Source organism: Uloborus diversus, chromosome 4 (assembly GCF_026930045.1).
Source record: "Uloborus diversus isolate 005 chromosome 4, Udiv.v.3.1, whole genome shotgun sequence".
Lineage (NCBI taxonomy): Eukaryota > Metazoa > Arthropoda > Arachnida > Araneae > Uloboridae > Uloborus > Uloborus diversus.
Window position 1 is genome coordinate 178,914,374 of NC_072734.1, and position 18,517 is coordinate 178,932,890.

At 32.7% G+C, this 18,517-nt stretch overlaps 1 protein-coding gene across 1 annotated transcript in view; it reads left to right on the forward strand.

The window, feature by feature from the left end:
• Positions 1-18,470, forward strand: part of LOC129221543 (transport and Golgi organization protein 1 homolog) — a 56,533-nt gene extending 38,063 nt beyond the window's left edge. Inside the window, exons 17-24 of the mRNA XM_054856035.1 lie at positions 5,026-5,164; positions 5,333-5,434; positions 5,512-5,572; positions 7,170-7,205; positions 7,954-8,021; positions 12,149-12,225; positions 14,705-15,214; positions 18,148-18,470. Coding sequence (XP_054712010.1) covers positions 5,026-5,164; positions 5,333-5,434; positions 5,512-5,572; positions 7,170-7,205; positions 7,954-8,021; positions 12,149-12,225; positions 14,705-15,214; positions 18,148-18,230 — 1,076 coding nt within the window. The 3' untranslated portion in view covers positions 18,231-18,470. The remainder of the gene's footprint in view (positions 1-5,025; positions 5,165-5,332; positions 5,435-5,511; positions 5,573-7,169; positions 7,206-7,953; positions 8,022-12,148; positions 12,226-14,704; positions 15,215-18,147) is intronic.
• Positions 18,471-18,517: the final 47 nt, after the last annotated feature.

The window sequence follows — 18,517 nt, forward strand, 5'->3', positions numbered from 1 at the left end:
AAACTGCAATACTGTGATTCATATTACAAATATCGAAAAATTAAAAATTACCGTCGATTCAACGGGAATCTAACAAAATGAAACAAAAACAGTTTCGCCATCTCATATTTGTTTCCATGGTCTCCAATGCGCAGGGGCGTAGCTAAGGGGGGGTTGGGACAACCCCCCCCCCCCCCCGAAACGTTAATCGTAAAAAAAAAGAGAGAAAGAAGAGGGAAGAGAAAGAAAAAAAGAAAAAGAAAAAAAATCACTACGACTTTTTTCTGTGTAACAAAGGTCAAAAATTCACTTCGCCCCCCCCCCCCCCCCCCAATGCCATTGAAAATCTGCTCCATGAATGACCCTCAAGTATAAAGACGCCTCTCTCTGCTGCGACAATTTTTTGATAATTGAGTGAAATTTGACACTTCGCTTTAGAAATGAGATTGCTTGTTAAATCCACGTATAGGCAGCCTTTCTTTGTCATAGATTCTGCAAATTGTTAAATATGTTTAATTTTATGAGTTGCGCAGTGGGAATATTGCATACAGTTGAATCTGTATATTTCGAATTTCACATTTAAAAAAATCGAGATAAAGAGGTTTTGAATTACGGAGGCTTTAAGAAACTTTTTATAGAAATTTGAAAGATGATGGTGAAAATTTGAAATCAATGCTAAAGACAATATGGGCTCTTGATTAAAATTCCTCTTTATTAGTTTTGTTAGGTATTTATTCTATTATTACATTATTAAGTGCTTTATTGTGAGTTTAAGGAATCATTTTGACAGTAAAAGAAACTTTAAGCATATCTTTTTCAAGAAAAGTCTTTTATTGCTTTTTGGTCCCTGTTTTTTTTTGGATTCATTATTTATCCTCTTGAGGTTAGCAATTGCAGCAAATCTAACTTGGCCAGTAGTCTACGATTTTCCTTTTTTCATCACTTGAAAAAAAAAACTTATACTTTCTTTTCACTCCTATCATTTCGGTTTTTTAAGGAATCACAATTTTAAGAAAGAGAGCAACCAAAGAACAGTACTAATCCAGATAACAGAGCGAAATGGCTTTTAACTTGAATGACCTTTCACCATGAACTTTAATGTTCATCTTAACATGCCAAACCTGTGAATTTCACCCCTTAACTCTTCTTCCAAGAAAGTGCGCGAAACGACTGTCCTTTGGTTAATCTTCCTGGAAAGCCTATTCGTGGAACGCATTTACTGCATCCTCAGCTCTTGAAGACAATTTCTCTGTTTCTGAGTTGAAGAACATGTTTTTGTTTGCTGCTTTGAAGATCATTGGGCTTCGAATCCGAAAATGATAGCATAACCGGAATTCGAGACGATAGAGGTTTTTGTTGGTCTGGTCTCGTGTGTGTCATAGGTCATAGTCAAAACAACCTTTGCTAACCAGAGTATCCATTGCAATCACATTGATTCTTCAGCCAGTATTTACTGCGTATTCTTTTGGAAACGTACAGTCTGTTTAAAGTAGTACATTCTAAGTGAAAGTTGCTGCATAATGAAACGAACAAGACCGATAACAAGCTTTTTTCAACTCAAAGAAAAAAATTAAAATGACGAAAAGGATTGCTCTAAAAAGAGAAAGTTAACGTCGTCTGAAGAAAACGAAGTACAGTCTGCAAAGCAGCGTTAGTCCCATCGGACCCTTCTGAAGGTAATTTTATTTTAATTCAAAAGAAAAACTGCATAGCATTACATGAATAAAATGTTTAAAAACGAGATGAATCTAGATTATTTCTATTAGCTTGGTTCGGATTAAAAAGTAGAAAATAAAAGACTATACTGTTTATAATACCCGAAAATTGCTGTTGCTCTCTCAAATAGATATTTATGTAAATTCTAAAGCAGCTAATAAAATTAAAAATAAATATCTTTATAGATATATCTTCATAAATATAATATCTTTATTGTCTGACCACCGATGAGATTGAAAGTCAAACAGTTTACAGGCGAAAATGGAAGTACAGTAAAACCTGTAAAGTTGACCACCTTTGTAAGTTGACCACCTGTCTATGTTGACCGCTTTTGTCAGGAACGGAATTAGTCCTATCTTATATAATGAAGGAAAACCTCTCTATCTTGACCACCTCTCTATCTTGACCACCTGTCTATCTTGACCACTAATGAACACCAAGTTTGGTTTGGAGTATTGTAAAAAACCCTTTGTAAGTTGACCATTTGATTTATTTTTTAAAATTTTATCTAGCAAACTATTTTTTTATTTTTTTTAAAGCTTTCCAAGAATATTTTTGATGCCAGACCAGCATTTTACCAACTAAATGAAACAGCAGCATAACTAAACCTCCTTTTGAGTTTAACCACATGGGAAAACTACTAAGAACCCTTTTATTCTCCAAACTTGTTTTTCTTCTGTTGTTAAGCGAAAAATTTGTAATTTTTGATTAGCTATAAATTTTTGGGGGACTATTAATATAAAATAAGTAACTTTTCATAAAGAATAAGGCTTTTTTTTTTTTGATCAATTTACTGAAATTTTAAATTTTTACGACACATTATACGTCATTCTGGGAAAATAATCTCTAAAAATATTTGAATAATATCTTAAATTATTTGTTTCAAAGTAATGCTAAACAATGAAAGTGAGTTAAACAGAAAGAGTAGGTGTCAATTGCAAGAATTACAAAAGGTGTCATGGTGCAAGAATTCAAAAAAAAAAAAAAAAAAAATCATTGCCCCCTTTATAAGTTGACCACCTGTCTAAGTTGACCACCAAAGTACTGCACCGCAAGTGGTCAACTTACGCAGGTTTCACTGTATCTATTAGCTTTTAGGGATGCCAGCTTTTGTAGATGTGTGTTAGCCTCTAAATTAAGCAGTCACACTGAAATGAACAGAACACGCTCATCAGATGTTTCATTTCCCCCTGATTTGGATAGACTGGTTTTGACAAGATGTTACTAGAAAATTTCACTTTAAATTAAATGGAGGAAAAAGAAAAAAAGTTGAATTTTCCATAACTTTAAAAAAATAAAAAATTCTTTGCTTTTGTTTTGTTTGACACAAGTATCGGAATTGCGGCACGCCATTCCAAAGTATGTAAGATTCACCTCCCTCTTATTTTTTTTAATACTAAAAAAATTTACAGACAAACACACACACACACACACATATATATATATATATATATATATATATATATATATATAAAAGAAGAACCCCCCCCCCCCCCCCCGAAAGTCTGGTCTAGCTACGCCTCTGCCAATGCGGCAAAATATCACCAAATGATCGTCAGTCTGAGACGCTAAATTAGTTTTGCACTGAAATAAGTAATTAATAGTCACAAAAAATAAGTAAATAGGCTTTTTAGAACACTCGATCGAAAACAAAAAGGGAAGTGCACAACTGGAACGCACGCACACCCCACATGCGAAAATTTAGCATTATACAGCTTACCATTTTTGAGTTATGACTTATGACAGGTACATACGTACATCCAGCTGCAAGAAACAACGCAGCAATTAACTTGTTCGATACCTGAATGCAGTATTAAAAACTCTTTCAGGGGTGACTAAAATAGAAATTCATACTGAAATTTAAGTAAACGATTTTATATGAAAACGGTAACTCAGTTTACTTTGTATTGAAAAGTAAAGCAACAAAGGTCCTTTTTTTTTTCAAAAACATCGGCCAATTCCATCGGCTTTTCGATGTTTTTTAAGGCCGATGGGCCGATGTTTCCTGCAAGTTAGCATCGGCCGCCAATGCCGATGGCTAAATTGTTGAACCATCGGCGCCGATGCATCGGTCGAGTCCTATTAGACAGTTGCCTATTTTTAAATTAAAAACAACACTTTATTGCGCAAAACTTGCAGACACATGTTTCAGCATTGCAAGGAACGTCTTTTTCAATGCAAAAGAAGTGAGCTTATGGATGAAAAGACATCCGAATTTTATCTATAAGCTCACTCATTTTGCATTGACAAAGATGTTCCTTGCTATGCTGAATCTTGTGTCTGCAGCAATCTGCACGTTTTGTGCAATAAAACATTGTTGTTTTTAGTTTTACTTTTCTGCACAAAGTTATTTATTTTTTAGTTACCTATATGTTCAGTTTAATGTAAATCTTTAAAGAATGATGTATTATAACTTCTTGTATATATTTCATAGGAACTAAAAATACATATCAACTATAGTATGTTTTCGGTGTCACAAAATTTTCTTATGTGTTTTATTTAAATACGCTATTATTCAAGAACTCTACTCTCTTGGAGTGACAGGCACCAAAGCTGAATTAGTGTTGAATGAAAAATTATCAAAAATGCTTTGCTGAAATATTTATAAAACAAAAAAAGATCTGCTAAAACCCAAAATATTTCTTTAAATTTAGATAAAAAGTGCACAGTTCATCTGATCTATAACTAGGAAAGGGAAAACCTGTTATGCTTTGGGGTATATTAAGACATGAAACTTCACATAAAACAGTACAGCTGAAGTGACTCTCGTAGCTGTAATTGACCACCTTTTAAGCTTTCCGAGATGTTCAGAATGTTAATATTAGAGTTGACTTAGCATTTAAAAACAGCTTCTCTCCGCGCCCCCCCCCCCCCTTTCTTCAAAAAGTGCAATGTAAACGCACCCAAATCTAGATGATAGATTGCCTGTGAGAAATGTTATTTTTTATAAAAATTAACGTATTAGGAGCTTGTGCTATGAATTTTTATTACATGAATTTTTAAATTAGAGAGGGAAATCATGAATTTTACAGCATTTCTATGACTACCAGTTATAAAATTTACCAAAAATATACACATCTATGTTTTTGAATTTTATTTTCATGCTAATACTACCCCCATAGTGCTAAAGCGAATTCCTGTTACAACAAGCTTCAAGAGACCACAAATTATGACTTGTTGTACGGGATTCAAGCCATATAATGAATGGCAAATAAAAACAGACTGAAAATGTATATCCCAGAAACGGATATTTTATTGCACTGATATTTGTTGTCACAAGATTTCACTGTATTTTCATTAATATTTATCATATTTTTCCTCCTGATATAGTTGAAATGTTGGATGCAAAATCAGAGATTGACAAACTTAAATTGAGTTACAATCAAGCACTTCAAGATAAAGCTGAAGCACAGACAAAATTAGAAGTATTAACAAATTATTTTAAAGATAAAGAAATTCAGTTACAAAAGTAAGTTGCAAAACGTTTTTGAAAATCTATAGAAAGTAATATTTAAACCTATAATTATTGCAATTGATAAATCATACTAGAAAAATATTCTTCCAGAAATTCTCAAATGAAATATTGCATTGCCAAATTTATCTAAATATTTCATAATCGAATGACTTTTATTTGCAGACAGTTAGGTGCTCAAGAAGCAGTCAGACAGAAAAAGGAAGAAGATGCTAGTTCTGCAGAAAGACGAATTACTTTAATTGAGCAAGAAAATGCTAGCTACAAGTATGTTATTTTTCTGCAGGAATTCCAATGTGCTACATGGCATTTCTTATATTAACTCTGAATATTATTTTATTTAGGTATCAAGTAGCCAGCATGAAGCAAGAAATGGAAGAAACTGAAAGAAATTTAAAAACACAGGCAAGAGAGATTTGCTTAATAATCCTATTTATAATATTTTCCGAAGCTAAAACTTTTGTCTCCAGAAATTCCTAATATTCTGAGGGAATATAAAAGAAACACTTTTAATTGCTTTATGGCAGTAGTGTCTAACCTTTTCTTACCCGAGGGACTAACCCCATACTTAAATGATCCTTTTGGGCCAGAACACAAATAATATTTCAAAATATTTACAGCATTACCCCACAAATTGTTACATTTTGATGCTCATTTTATTGCTAAAAAATCACCTGTCAAGGTATGACAAGTGAAAATTGCTTCAACATTTGAACAAAGCAATTGCCTGTTGTGTGATATTTTGACGGTTAAAATTTTAATGCCAACTCCAGTGGATTAACCCTGAACTCCAGTAGATAACGTTCATTGTTGACCACTTTTTCATTTTTTCATTCTCCTAAAATGACGGTCTTACCAGTATTACAGTTAAGTTACCGGATCCAGTGTAGCCTTGTCAATATAGAGCATTTTCCCTGGATGTCAAACATTGCCAAAAAATACTATCGAATTATAATTGACATACTGAATTTTTGGTGCTTTAACACTGAAACAACACCGTCACACATGCTATGGTGCGAATTTCATTGTTGACGACTTCAGAGCGTTACTAGATCAGTGAATTGTGATGGGGATTCCAGCTATTTTCTAGGAACCAATTTATGAATATTCACCTCCAAATTTGTCGCCTTGTGACTAATTGTGGCTTTAAATTTAACATTAAACAACGCATCAGACCTCATGGGCCAGCTTCACAGGCCGCAGGTTGGGCTCCGCTGCTTTATAACATCTTATGAAATCATATTGATTCATCATCGTAACATTTTATAATGTTTAATACTACACTACCATATTTTTAATCCTTCAACTCAGCATATTTTGTATCAAATATCTATTAGATGTTAATTTTGGACAAAATAGTTTTTACTATGTAAAAAGAAACATTAATGAAACAAATTCAGTTTAACAGTAAAATTGTTATTTAGAAATTTGTAAAGTTGTTAGAAACTATAGGTGTGTGTGTAGTATACATTTTCCAAAATCTTCGTACTGTACAATTTTTTAAGAGCAAACTTTCTGTGCCAGTTGTATTACTGTCTGACAAATAATAATCATCCTAATTGACTTTCCTTTAATACATTTGCATCAATTTAATTGCAGTAAAGCATTTAATGGGGTTGCAAACTGAAATCTATCTAAAATGAAGCTGTATTTTACAATAAAAGAATTACACTTTTGCTTCAAATATTTAATTTCTTTTGATTAAATACAGCTAAATAGTAGTTATCTATCCCCTGCATATCGTCGCCTCAAAGCAGTAGCAGGATGTCTTACTGTTATTCCAGGGATTGGATATCTTACTGTTGCACTGAGGGTGTAAGGTGGAAATGTAACTTGGTCAACTTCAAAAGATAAAATTTTCAGTAATTATAAAAATTTTGAAAATTATTCTTTGTTCAATCACCATGCAGGATATTCTTATTTCGTAGAAAGTGTCTGTTTAGACAATTTAAAATATTTCTGGGTTTGAAAAATTGAGTTTTTTTTTTTTTTTTTTTTTTAGATTGCTGCACAAGAAAAGAAAGCACATGAAAATTGGGTAAGTTTTTTTCTATAGTATCCTTGTATGGTACTATGGTATGGATTTAAATCCAACTGCTATGAAGTGAAGAACTGTCTAGATATGTGTGAAAATACTCTTTATTGTACAATTGTATCAATCTATTTTTTAATGAGTATTTAAGTATAAAAAATAATATTTTAGCAGATAACATTATGAAGGTGTAATGATTGATTTGTACATTTTAATTCCAAATGACCCACATTAACCCATCTGAGAACCCTATTTTCAAATATTTCATTCTACAATATTATTTGATTATTCAATTTGTTTTTATCTTCTTTTTTTGTCAGCACTATCTGAAGGATACATTATGCCTTCCCTTTTTTTTAAATTTTGTGGGAAAATAGACATGCGCTTAAAGTAAAAAGTATGGATTTCGTTAAATTACATAAATTTCAAAAGTTGTATTACATAACCATTGGGTTGAGTACATTAGCAGATATGCATTTCTGTGGATTTTATTTTAGTGGACTACAAATAACTAATTTAGTGGACTACAGTTTAACTACAAATGTAGTTTAGAAATCTGTTTGCTGTTATAAAAGCAACTGTTCATCAAGGTTGCTGTCAATTAATTTTTGATGAACTTAAGTTTCACCACCCTCCCCATACCAAGCAATTTAAAATGTGTATTTCCAATTTTTATTTTCAATATCAAAAAATATTAACCTTTTTATAAATTACTTTTTGAAAAAAAATTAAAAAATAAACATAACACTTACAGATTGCAGCCAGAGCAGCTGAGAGGAAATTAGAAGATGTGAAGCAAGAAGTAACTCAGTTGCGTCAAAGGTATATCAGTAGTTCTGATGTTCATTTTTATCATAATTTTATCATCTCTTTTGATGCAGAACATTCAATGGCAACTTAGCCAGTAAATTAACATGTAAGGGGCAGGTTGTGACATAGAGCTGTGTTCCATTTTAGAGTCCTTAATTTGGGTCTGGGGCTTCTGTCGCACATGTTTTTGGAATGCACTATCCTGTAAAATTTAAATTGTTCGTTAAGCAGTTAGTCATAAAAATGTTTGTTACCTGTGTGTTTTACAGTGGCCATTCAGTAAAAGCATGGATTGAGTTGGTTTAGAAACAAAACTGGTTTGCGCCTTGAAGAGGGGGCTCTTGATTGAGAGGGGATTCGTTCCAATTGCATTGTAGAACAGTTGGAACAACCAAGAAGTATAGAAGTACAAAAGAAAAGAACTTATGAAAATTCCTGAATTGAGATGGTTTTTCTATTAAATACTTCCTACATGCATATGCGGTAGACTACGCTACAATGCGATTCAGTTTAACACAAGTATGAATATAACACAAGTTTCTCATGAGTAGCTCGTCACAAAGCTAACTCCTCACCTGCAACATGGGCTTTTTCAGAAGGAAAGCACAGTGTATAAAGTATTTGCTTTGTTAATGGCATACATCACTTTAGTATCACTGAAGGCAGATGTTCCTACAACATACAAATCTAAATCTCCCTTGGTTAGTACAAACAAAAAACACTTTTTTCATTTTTATTGTGGAAGATAATCAAGGGGGAGGTTGTGGCACAGACTGCACCATTAAAATTTTCAGAGGGACTTTAAGGATTAGTTTCTCCTTTGTGGTATTTAGGGCACTATGTCCTTGCTCTTGGGAGTGATGGGCACTCCTATCAAATATAATGGCACCTTAGCATGCTGCTTCATATAAAACTGATGGAAAAAGACAGTTGATGACAATGAAGAAAAATTTTGTGGACTAATAATTTTTTAAGTGTATCAATAGTCCTTTGTGTAGGAAACTAAGATAAAGTTTGAGGGTGTTTACAAGTGTCTGAAATAATAGAGTATGCTTATCAAAAATTCATATACATACTTTTTCACAATGCAAAATTTTAGGGGTTTCGGAACGCATCCCTCGTACAAGTCAAGACTCCACTGCACCTTAAAAGCTTGTCTATCAGACATTAAAATAATACAAAATTCTTCATTTTTTGACTTCTCATATGAAGGTCACTGTCTGTCCAGGCTTAATACACAGCTATGGTTTCCCTCTTCTATATATATAAAAATGAATGTTTGTCTGTATGTCATCCATGAACTCAAAAACTACCCGGCAGATTTGGCTGAAACTTTCACCGTTTGTTATTTTTGGTACTGGGAATGTTTATAGACCAGTTCGAAAAAAAATCCGATCGATAGTTGCTTTTTTATTCCAATTTAAGTCACAATCCATTGGACAAATACGAATAAAATGATCGGCTGCAGAAATTAATTCGCGTGAAAGATCTCATTGATAAGAAGTTAGCTGTTGCCATTTTTCTTGAGTTTGAACAAATAAATTCTTTCTTTATTGTTTTATGGCTTTTCATGCAACGGGGGGATTTAAAACCTTTTCTATTTGATATTTTTAGCGATTGATTGATCTTGCAAACTGCGTAAGTACAAAATTTGCGTATAGTCACGGCTTCACTTGATACCGGGACCGATTATTATGAAAATTGCTATATATATGTATTTTTCCACAGAGAAGGTGCATAATATGCTCATTGAAGCCACTCGCCACCAGGTGGCACTGCAGAGTAGCAACTTCTGCCCCGTTCAACCGATTGTCATGAAAATCAGTAGAGTGATGTATTTTTTTGTTGGCGTAGCAACGCGAGTCGGGTACAGCTAGTCCTTTATAGATATTGTTAGAAGGAAAAAAAAAGAAACATTTAGAACTTTGTTGCATTAAGTAAGGCTATCTTGCAAGACAAAACTTTTATGCAAAAAAACTTTTTTTTTCTTTTTTGCCCCAACATAATAACGGATGTTCCAGAATGCTAGTTCATTACAGGGGGGGGGATACTGTAACGAGCTGCTCCGTATATGCTTGTAGCTCAGCCAAACTCCACCTAAGGGGAGATACTTAATACTTGCATTTTATGTGCAAAAAAGTTCTGAATTAAGCGTAAATAATCTGTGCCCAAAAAAACCTGAATGTTTATCCCCAATTCCTATGAGCAATGCCTGAAAATCGCACTGGTTGACCACTGAAAAAATTTGCCCTGGGCCCCCAAACTTAAGAAGAAAAATAGTAAATATCTTGTTTTTTGGTAATTTTCATCAAATGCATCAACAACCTTATCAGTTACATTTCATTCATTTATTTTCCATCATTTTCTTGATTAAATTTTGAATTTCTATATGATGTACTTTTAAAAAACTCTTCAGGCTGTCTAAAAATATTTTGGTATTGAGATTTAACCCATGCATATCAGCTGAAAATTGTATTCACTTTTTTTTTAGGGGGGGGGGGAGGTTAGTATTGTTCAAAAAAAATTCAGCTAGAATCCAGGACACCCCGTATTTTTTTTAACACTTCTTGTATTATGCTGTAAAAGTTTTAGCCTCTTATTCAGACTTTAAAAGGGTGCTCAATGACCCCTTAGTTTAGCATGACCATAGCATAAAAAATGCCATGAAATTAAAAACATTTTATTTCCCCCTACTGTTTTTTTTTTTGTAAATAATTATTTTATTGCACTGTATATCCATATTACTAGTATCTTATACATATAAAATCTGAGTATCTATCTATCTATCTATGTCCAAGCTTCTTCTCCCGAACGACAGTGAACTGACCATCGAACCAGGTATCGATGGATTCGTCATCTTCCCGTCTTCATGTTTGGCTATTTAACATAATCCTCCGATAATAATTAGCGGAGATATCAATTAAAAATTATTAATTATGACTCTTAGATTTCAAAATAAAATCCATATTTTTCGAAGGCTTTCCTCCATTCAAATTATTATTCAGTGCTTCAACTCAACTTTCCGGATGAACGCTTTTATTGAAATTTACAGCGTGAAGAAAATCATTGAGATGAAAGATCTGTTGCCATTTCTTTTTCTCGAATATGAACAGGTAAAATTCTTGTTTTTGTTTTGAGGCTTTTCCTGTAATCAGGGGATTTAAATTGTTTACTTTTTTGGGGGGTTTTCCGCAATCTGCCGCAAAACTACACTGACTTTTTTTTTTTGGTTCAAGCCTGATTGTTAAATACGCGTCACATGACATAACTTTCATTTTCGAGGAGGACCGTGCACGTCGTAAAGTAAATGAGTGATTTACAAGTTATTTGAGTTCTTTGAGGGTTTGTACCTGGAAAACGGATTGATGTAATTCTTGTACGACCATGTGGATAGAATCCATCCAAATATTTATCTGAGTGGTATGTTGCATTAATAAACACCCGGGCAACGCCGGGTAGTAGACTATTTTATGTAAAAAGCGGATTGTCATTGTGCATAAATATTTCCGATATAGTTTCTATCAGATGTAATTCAGTTTAACGTGAGTAAAGATTATAGTTGATAATGCATATATTTTCCCCTTTTGTGCTGACTGATATGTACTCATAACTTGTATCATTGATAACGATTATTAACGTTGATGAGGTGTTTTGGCAAAAATATGTTTTACTGGTGTTTTGCAAACCTTGCTTTACGCGCTTTTATTTATTCCTTAACGCGTTAGAAACTAGTGTCAGTGTACTACAAAAGCATCAACTGGACTGCTCTTACATTTTTTTAGGTAGCCCGTGCAACGCCGGGCACGCAGCTAGTATATTATAATATGTATCATTGTTTTTTCAGTTCAATGTATTTTTTTTAACCTCCTTCCCCATACTTATGAAGTTTGAGGGAGGGGGTTAAGCACTATCTTTTAGTTGAAATAGGAAGCTAAAATTCTTCCAGTATATTACTAGCTACAAGTCTACAAATATTGAGGGGTGTCCTGTTGCTTAGGAGAACCTTTTTTTACATGTATTTTTGAACCACCCTATGGGGGGGGGGAGGTTGGTAAAAAAAACCCTTCAAGTAATAGGTATTTTCTTTCATTTAATTATATTTTTACTGTTTATTTAAATTTTGAATGTTGTTGTTTTAGGTTGACAATTCTTGAAAGGGAACAAGAAAACTGGGCAAATGCACCTCAGGATGATATTTTAAGACCAGTGCCTAAAAGTAATCTTGTTTAATAATGTTCTCTCTCTTTTTTTTTTTTTTTAAAGTTCAATGAAAACTTATTTTAGCACTTAAAAAGATGCTTTAAATATCAGTGTTAATTTTACTTTTAATTTGTTCCATTAATCCTACTTATTATAAAATTTTTAATTATTAACAGTATGATTTTCCTTCCAAAGATATATGTAATCAAGGTTGCCAACTGCTCCGCAAAATAGCGAAACTCTGCAGAGAAGTTATTTTGCTCCGCATTTCCTGGCACAGAGCGTTTTTAAGTGATAGCTCAGTTAGATAGGGGTGAAGGGGAAATACTTGAGCGTGAATGTGCAAAAGATAGATGTAGCTTTTGAAATCCGATTGCATCCGTTTCTGAACACTCTCTCATTTTTAGCCTCCTTTCCCAGTAAAAGTCAGAAAAAGAAGAAAAAAGCATGAAAGAAGGCTTAATGCATCTTAAAAATATCGTGAAAAACAAAAAAAAGTCAAAAATAAATAAAATAATTAAATATTGAAAAATTAAAAATTGGAAAGTAGGGTATTGAGATGGGGAAAAATGTCTGTCGGTCTGTCTGTCGGTCTGTCCCCCCCCCCCTAATAACTTTTGAATGAATAGTCCGATTCGAACAAATTTTTTTTTGTTCGAAAGATCTCGGCGAGGACACCTCATTCCCATATTTCACTTTTTGATTTGAACTATTTTTTGTTCAATTTTGAACAGTTCAAAAAAACTTAACATTAGCGCCTACGGGGAAATTCAAAGCAATTCCGAACTGTGAGGCGAATTTGCTTCAAACAAACTTTGTAGGAAAAAGCTTTTGATAAAAAACTTGTATATAAGATATCTTTTTGATTTGAACAATTTTCCGTTCAATTTTGAACAGTTCAAATCCCTTAACATTAGCGCCTACGGGGAAACTGAAAGTCAATGTAGATTCCGTACTTGAAGGCGGATTTACTTCAAACAAACTTTGTTGGAAATAGCTCTTGACGACCTACTCCCGACTCCGACTCCGAGAATTTAGGGGGACCTGACACCGACTCTGACTCCTGTTCCCGACAATTAATCGGACTCCGACTCCCCGACTTCGACTCTGACTTCGTAGCTTTGGCAAACATTTATACAGGGAGGACAAATGACTGACTCCGATTCTTGGATATTCGACTCCGACTCTTTTATCCCAAAATGAGATTGACTCCGACTCCGCTGCTGTGGTTTTAACTGTGAAATAATTATTGTTGATATGATTTGTTTTTATTTTCACGCTAAAGTTTTAATTTAGGTATTTAGTTTTCGGTGAATAAACTCGAAAAATATACGCAGACGATTTTTTTTTTTTTTTTGACAATGAAAATTATTTCTTTAAGTTGACATTTTATTGTTTTTTTTTTATTTTGGTAAGTGCATTAATTCGTTTAAAAAATTATTTTCGGCAACAGGGGAAAAAGAAACGATTTTTTTTTTATATGATGTATTTATTTTAATGAACTTATTATTATTTTTTCGTTTTGAAAGCTGTTAAAAAAATTTTTTAATGGAAAGAAGTGTATTAGCTGCTTTGTTTAAAAGGTGCTGCTATTTTATTTGTTCGTTTTTTTGAAGAAAAGTAAAGAATATTTTATTCCTAGAAATCAGCTTAAAATATTTAAAAAAAATATGTTTGAAAAAATTTGCGATTTTAGCTATTTTTGAGAATATTGATCAGGTACTAGAAAGTAGTATGGGTATACGGGAAAGTAGGCTCGTCTAGTTCTAGACGGAACTTCTTGTTTTTTCTGCTATTCCCTTCTTCCACTTAGACATTAATGCCTTTTTGTAGGCTATTATTTTCAATCCTTCTTATATTTAACTTTTTTTTGCTGAAGGCTACCACATCAATTAGAAAATGTCCATCCAGTTCCATCTGAGTTAGTTAGAGCCATTTGCCAAATTCGGGCTTAATTCTGACCAGGCTTATCAAATATACTGCACATGATGTTTTTAATAAAATTGAATTTATCTAAGTTATATTTTGCTAGTTTATTATGATAGATATGTAAATAAGGGAATTTAAAGATGCTTATACTCCAAGCATGACATAGTGTTTAAAGCTGTTTTATTAATTAAAAAATTATTACTTTTATTCTAGTACTAAAATGACTAACAAAGCTTAAAAACAATTTTAGATAAGTGATTTTAGGTTTTCTTTATTGATTTTTATACAAAATACGGATTTGCTCTGCAAAATTTCAAAATGCTTGTTTCTCCTAGGTTGGCAACCCTGTGTAATTAGTTTCCCGAATTTTGTGCAATAAGTAGTTAACAAAAAAAAAAAAGTTTAAGCATCTTAAAAAAAATATTTTGTATTTTTACATCTTAAGCATAAAATGTAATGTTTAATAACATAAACTATTAAGTCTTTATTTTTTAAGTAAGATTTGATGCTACATTAAAAGTGTGTAATATTTTACTTTCTACATTGTTTTCTCAATTTGTTTTCAGGAATTCCTCCTATGAATGACAACTCTGGTCCACAAGATATAAATAATTCCTCCATGGATATGAGGCCCCCTTGGCCACCACTGCCACTAGATCGTATTCCTCCACCACCTATGATGTTGCCAGCAGATCGCCCATTACCTCCTTTGCCTCCACCACCAATGCATCCTTTTCTTCCACTAGAGCCACATTTTCGACCTCCTCCATGGCACTTGCCTCCAGAATCGAGTCACGGTTCAGATTTCAGAGTCACGCCTCCAGAATTTCTCAGGGCAAGAGAATCCACTCCTCCTCGAGGCAGACAGTCAAATTACATTGAAGGGGAAGCAGCACCTAATTCTTCTCCTTTGGGAACAGACACCACAAGAGACTCCAGAAATTCGACACCCCCTCATTCTTTACCAGATTTTCATGACATCCCGCCTCAGCCACCTAGACCTTATTTTCCGCATCCAGGGCCCATTTCAAGGTTTCCTCCACCATTCAGGAGGGACTTAGGGCCGAAAAGAATAGGTAAGTCTGAATTTAGTATTTTATCAGATCTAAAACTTACAATTGGGGCAGTGAGAAGCAAAGGGATGTAAGGGACAAAATTAAAAATTTGGAGATAACCAGTACATATGGTAGGTAAACCTCTCCTCTGTCTTGGGGCAAGGGATGGTACTAGTAACCCTGGTAGGTGCTGCTATACAGCATGATTTAGAATAAAATTTCAATGAAAGCTTACTTAGGACGTTATCTTTAAATGCGTTTTACTCATAACTAGAAAATGTCCACTTACATCCCTTTGATTCTCACTGCCCCTATTGTAAAAACTGATTACACATGAAGATAAATAAATGGATATGGTAAGAACCGTACTGTCCGCCCACATTATGCGTGGAAATCCGCAAGTAGTTGTTAGGACGATTCCGCAGGGGAGAAGGGAAAATAGCGATGGAATTTTTATGCAAGTGTGTTATAATGCCACTGAGGCCTTATTTATTTATCATGTTTATTGAGTTGAAAATGAGTAGAAACAGAAAAAGTTTATATGGAAACAAAAAAGAAAAGAAAATATTTCATTGAGAATTGTAGTTTGGAAAAAGCTTTACCTGCCATCCCTGCAACCGATGCAATCAATACATCCATTTCCGCCTGTCAACGGGTTTTTCACCTTTCCACCTCACAGGTGGTTCTACATTCTATTAAACATGCATATTTTGAAGAATTTTCAATTCTTCATTATTTTCAATGAAAAGTTGAATATTTAGTAAAGTATGATCATTGTCTTGGCCATTTTAATTGTAGAGGTGTTCTGTAATTTAAAGGAAGGGGAATGTGGGGCTGAGTGAAATAGTTAAGATGACTTAGCATTTTCTTAATGAACAAATTGGAAATTTATTTTAAAAATTGCGGAAGGAACAATGTATTTTATAATAAAACTTGCACAGTATTTTTAATTTTAGGCAGTGAATTTGTGCCTTCAAAAAAAAAAAAAAAAAAAAAGTTGAGATTTTTCACTTTTTTATTTCATGGGGCAAAGTGAAAAATAAAATATTTTTCCAATGAAATAGTTTTTATTCGACTATAAAAAATGTTTTTGGGCAAATGAATTGGTAAATAAAAGGTGGAATGAATAAATAAAAAGGTAATGAAATAACAAACGAATAATTAAATTAATAAATTATTTAATATATGTAAATAGATATATAAATGAGTGAAAGAGTGAATGAATGAGAAAAAAAGTAAATTCAATGAATAAATAAATGAACTAACATAACTAAATTGATTAATAAATGAAGTGGTAAGTAATTGAATGAATAAACAAAGTATGCTATCTTACTTTGCCCCGCATGTACTTGACTAATTATACAAAATATTTAAAATACAAATAAGCTTAATCTTACTACTATTATATATGCAAAAGTTTGTCTGTATGGATGTTTGTTACTTGCTTTAATCTTCAGTGGTATTCTTTTACAGCCGAACGGCTTGTAAAGTTAAGATTTTTGATAAAATTACTTTAGAATTGCATTTTAGAGTCCTGTGTTAAACATATCATTAATGTCTGGACACAATTGAAGCAAAATAAATAAAATAAAATAAAAAATAAACCATCTATTCAGCATTTTAATTTGTGACTCATAAAAGAAAATGGAATTCCACTTTAAAAACTTGAAATAAGCGTTGTTATAAAAATAAAGAGACTTTTCATTAATTTGCATCCTAATAAAGCAAAGTTAGCTTGAAAAAAGAATAAAATATGATTCTCATATCAGATGCAAAAAAAAAAGATAATATTTTTCAAAATGTAGGCATCTGAAGAAAAAAAACAGTAAATAAAAGTTTATTAAAAGTTAATTATAAGTGGCGATAAGTTTGAAGTTGGTAATCTTATCTGAAGCGATCATTCTCCCCCACCCCTACTATCCTTTGCAGTTCTAAGTTCATTTCGCTGTATATTATTGTTTATTAAATCATGAGCAGGGAGAAAAGGGCTGACAATGCCTATACAGAGAAGGTTAACTTTTTCAGAGAAGTTTACAACACCACTATTGCATAAAACAAGCAAAATTATAAACATAACTGACTTTCAGCTGTTAATTTCTTTCAAAGAAATCAACAACAAGCATATTTATTTGGCCGTAGTAGTTATTTATCACTTGCAGGAGTATTACAAGTGTGCCGATTGTTTTTTCTCTTGCAAATTTAGCAGATTTTGTATAAGTTGATCTCTAATTTAACTTTCAAAAATGTTCCAAACATTATCGTTTTATACACCGAAATATACTGCATTATTTTGATTTGCTCTTTTAATAAACAATTTGTGAAAGATCCATTTTTGTTTATCATAATTTTGTGAAAGGTCCGTTAACAGACCTAAATTTCTTCTGACCAGACCCCTGGTTATACTTGACTGCAAGCTAACTTGACAATGGAGAAATGAGCTGCAGCCAAGCAAAGGAAATAGTTCCTAGCACCTTGTCCGATATTCGGGTGAAATTACGCTATTCGCTATAGAAATCAGATTAGTTAGTTAAATCCACGCATATAACTTTTTTTGTCATAATTTCTGTCAATCGTTTAATATTTTCAATTTTACGAATGAAGCGGTGCAGAGCATTTTATCCATTTGAATCATATGCTGCAGCCAATAGCAGCTGATAGAGAGGTAATGACCTCCTCTTTATTTGCTAGTAAGTGTGATGTTTTATCTGTTAACGCAATACCACTTATTTCTTACGCTGGTCCTTTACATAGTATAATAATGTTCACTGTTTAGTAATAATTAAGGAAATGTCCTAAATGGTAAAAGGAAAAAAATGCAAGAGTGGAGTGGTTCAAGTTGCACTTTAAAAAAAAAATGATAATTAAATAAAAACTTTAAACTTCTGTTAGACAAAATTTTATTATAATGACCTTTTGTTGGATTTTATGACTAAGATTTTCTCCTTTCATTTCAGATAATCAAGATGATTTCAGCTCGGTGTCTCAAGGATCACAGCAACCTCCAGAACACTGGCAACATTCGAATACAAGAGTTTAAATTAACTGCCCTGTGATCTTGTAGCTATTAGTAATTTTATTTTCATGTTGACTGAAGGATTTTATTGTATAGGTTGAAATTTTATTAAATAGTTCTTATGATTTTAAGAGTATGAGATGGAGTACTTAAAAACAAATTCATTCATATTTAAGGACTGAATGGTGTGATTATCAACAAAATCATCACATAAAGATCTATGCAAAAAAAAAATTGTATATTAGTAATAAATTTCTTCTTTTTTCTTTTTCTTTAAAGTTCTGGTACTTTAATGAATTACTCCAGACATA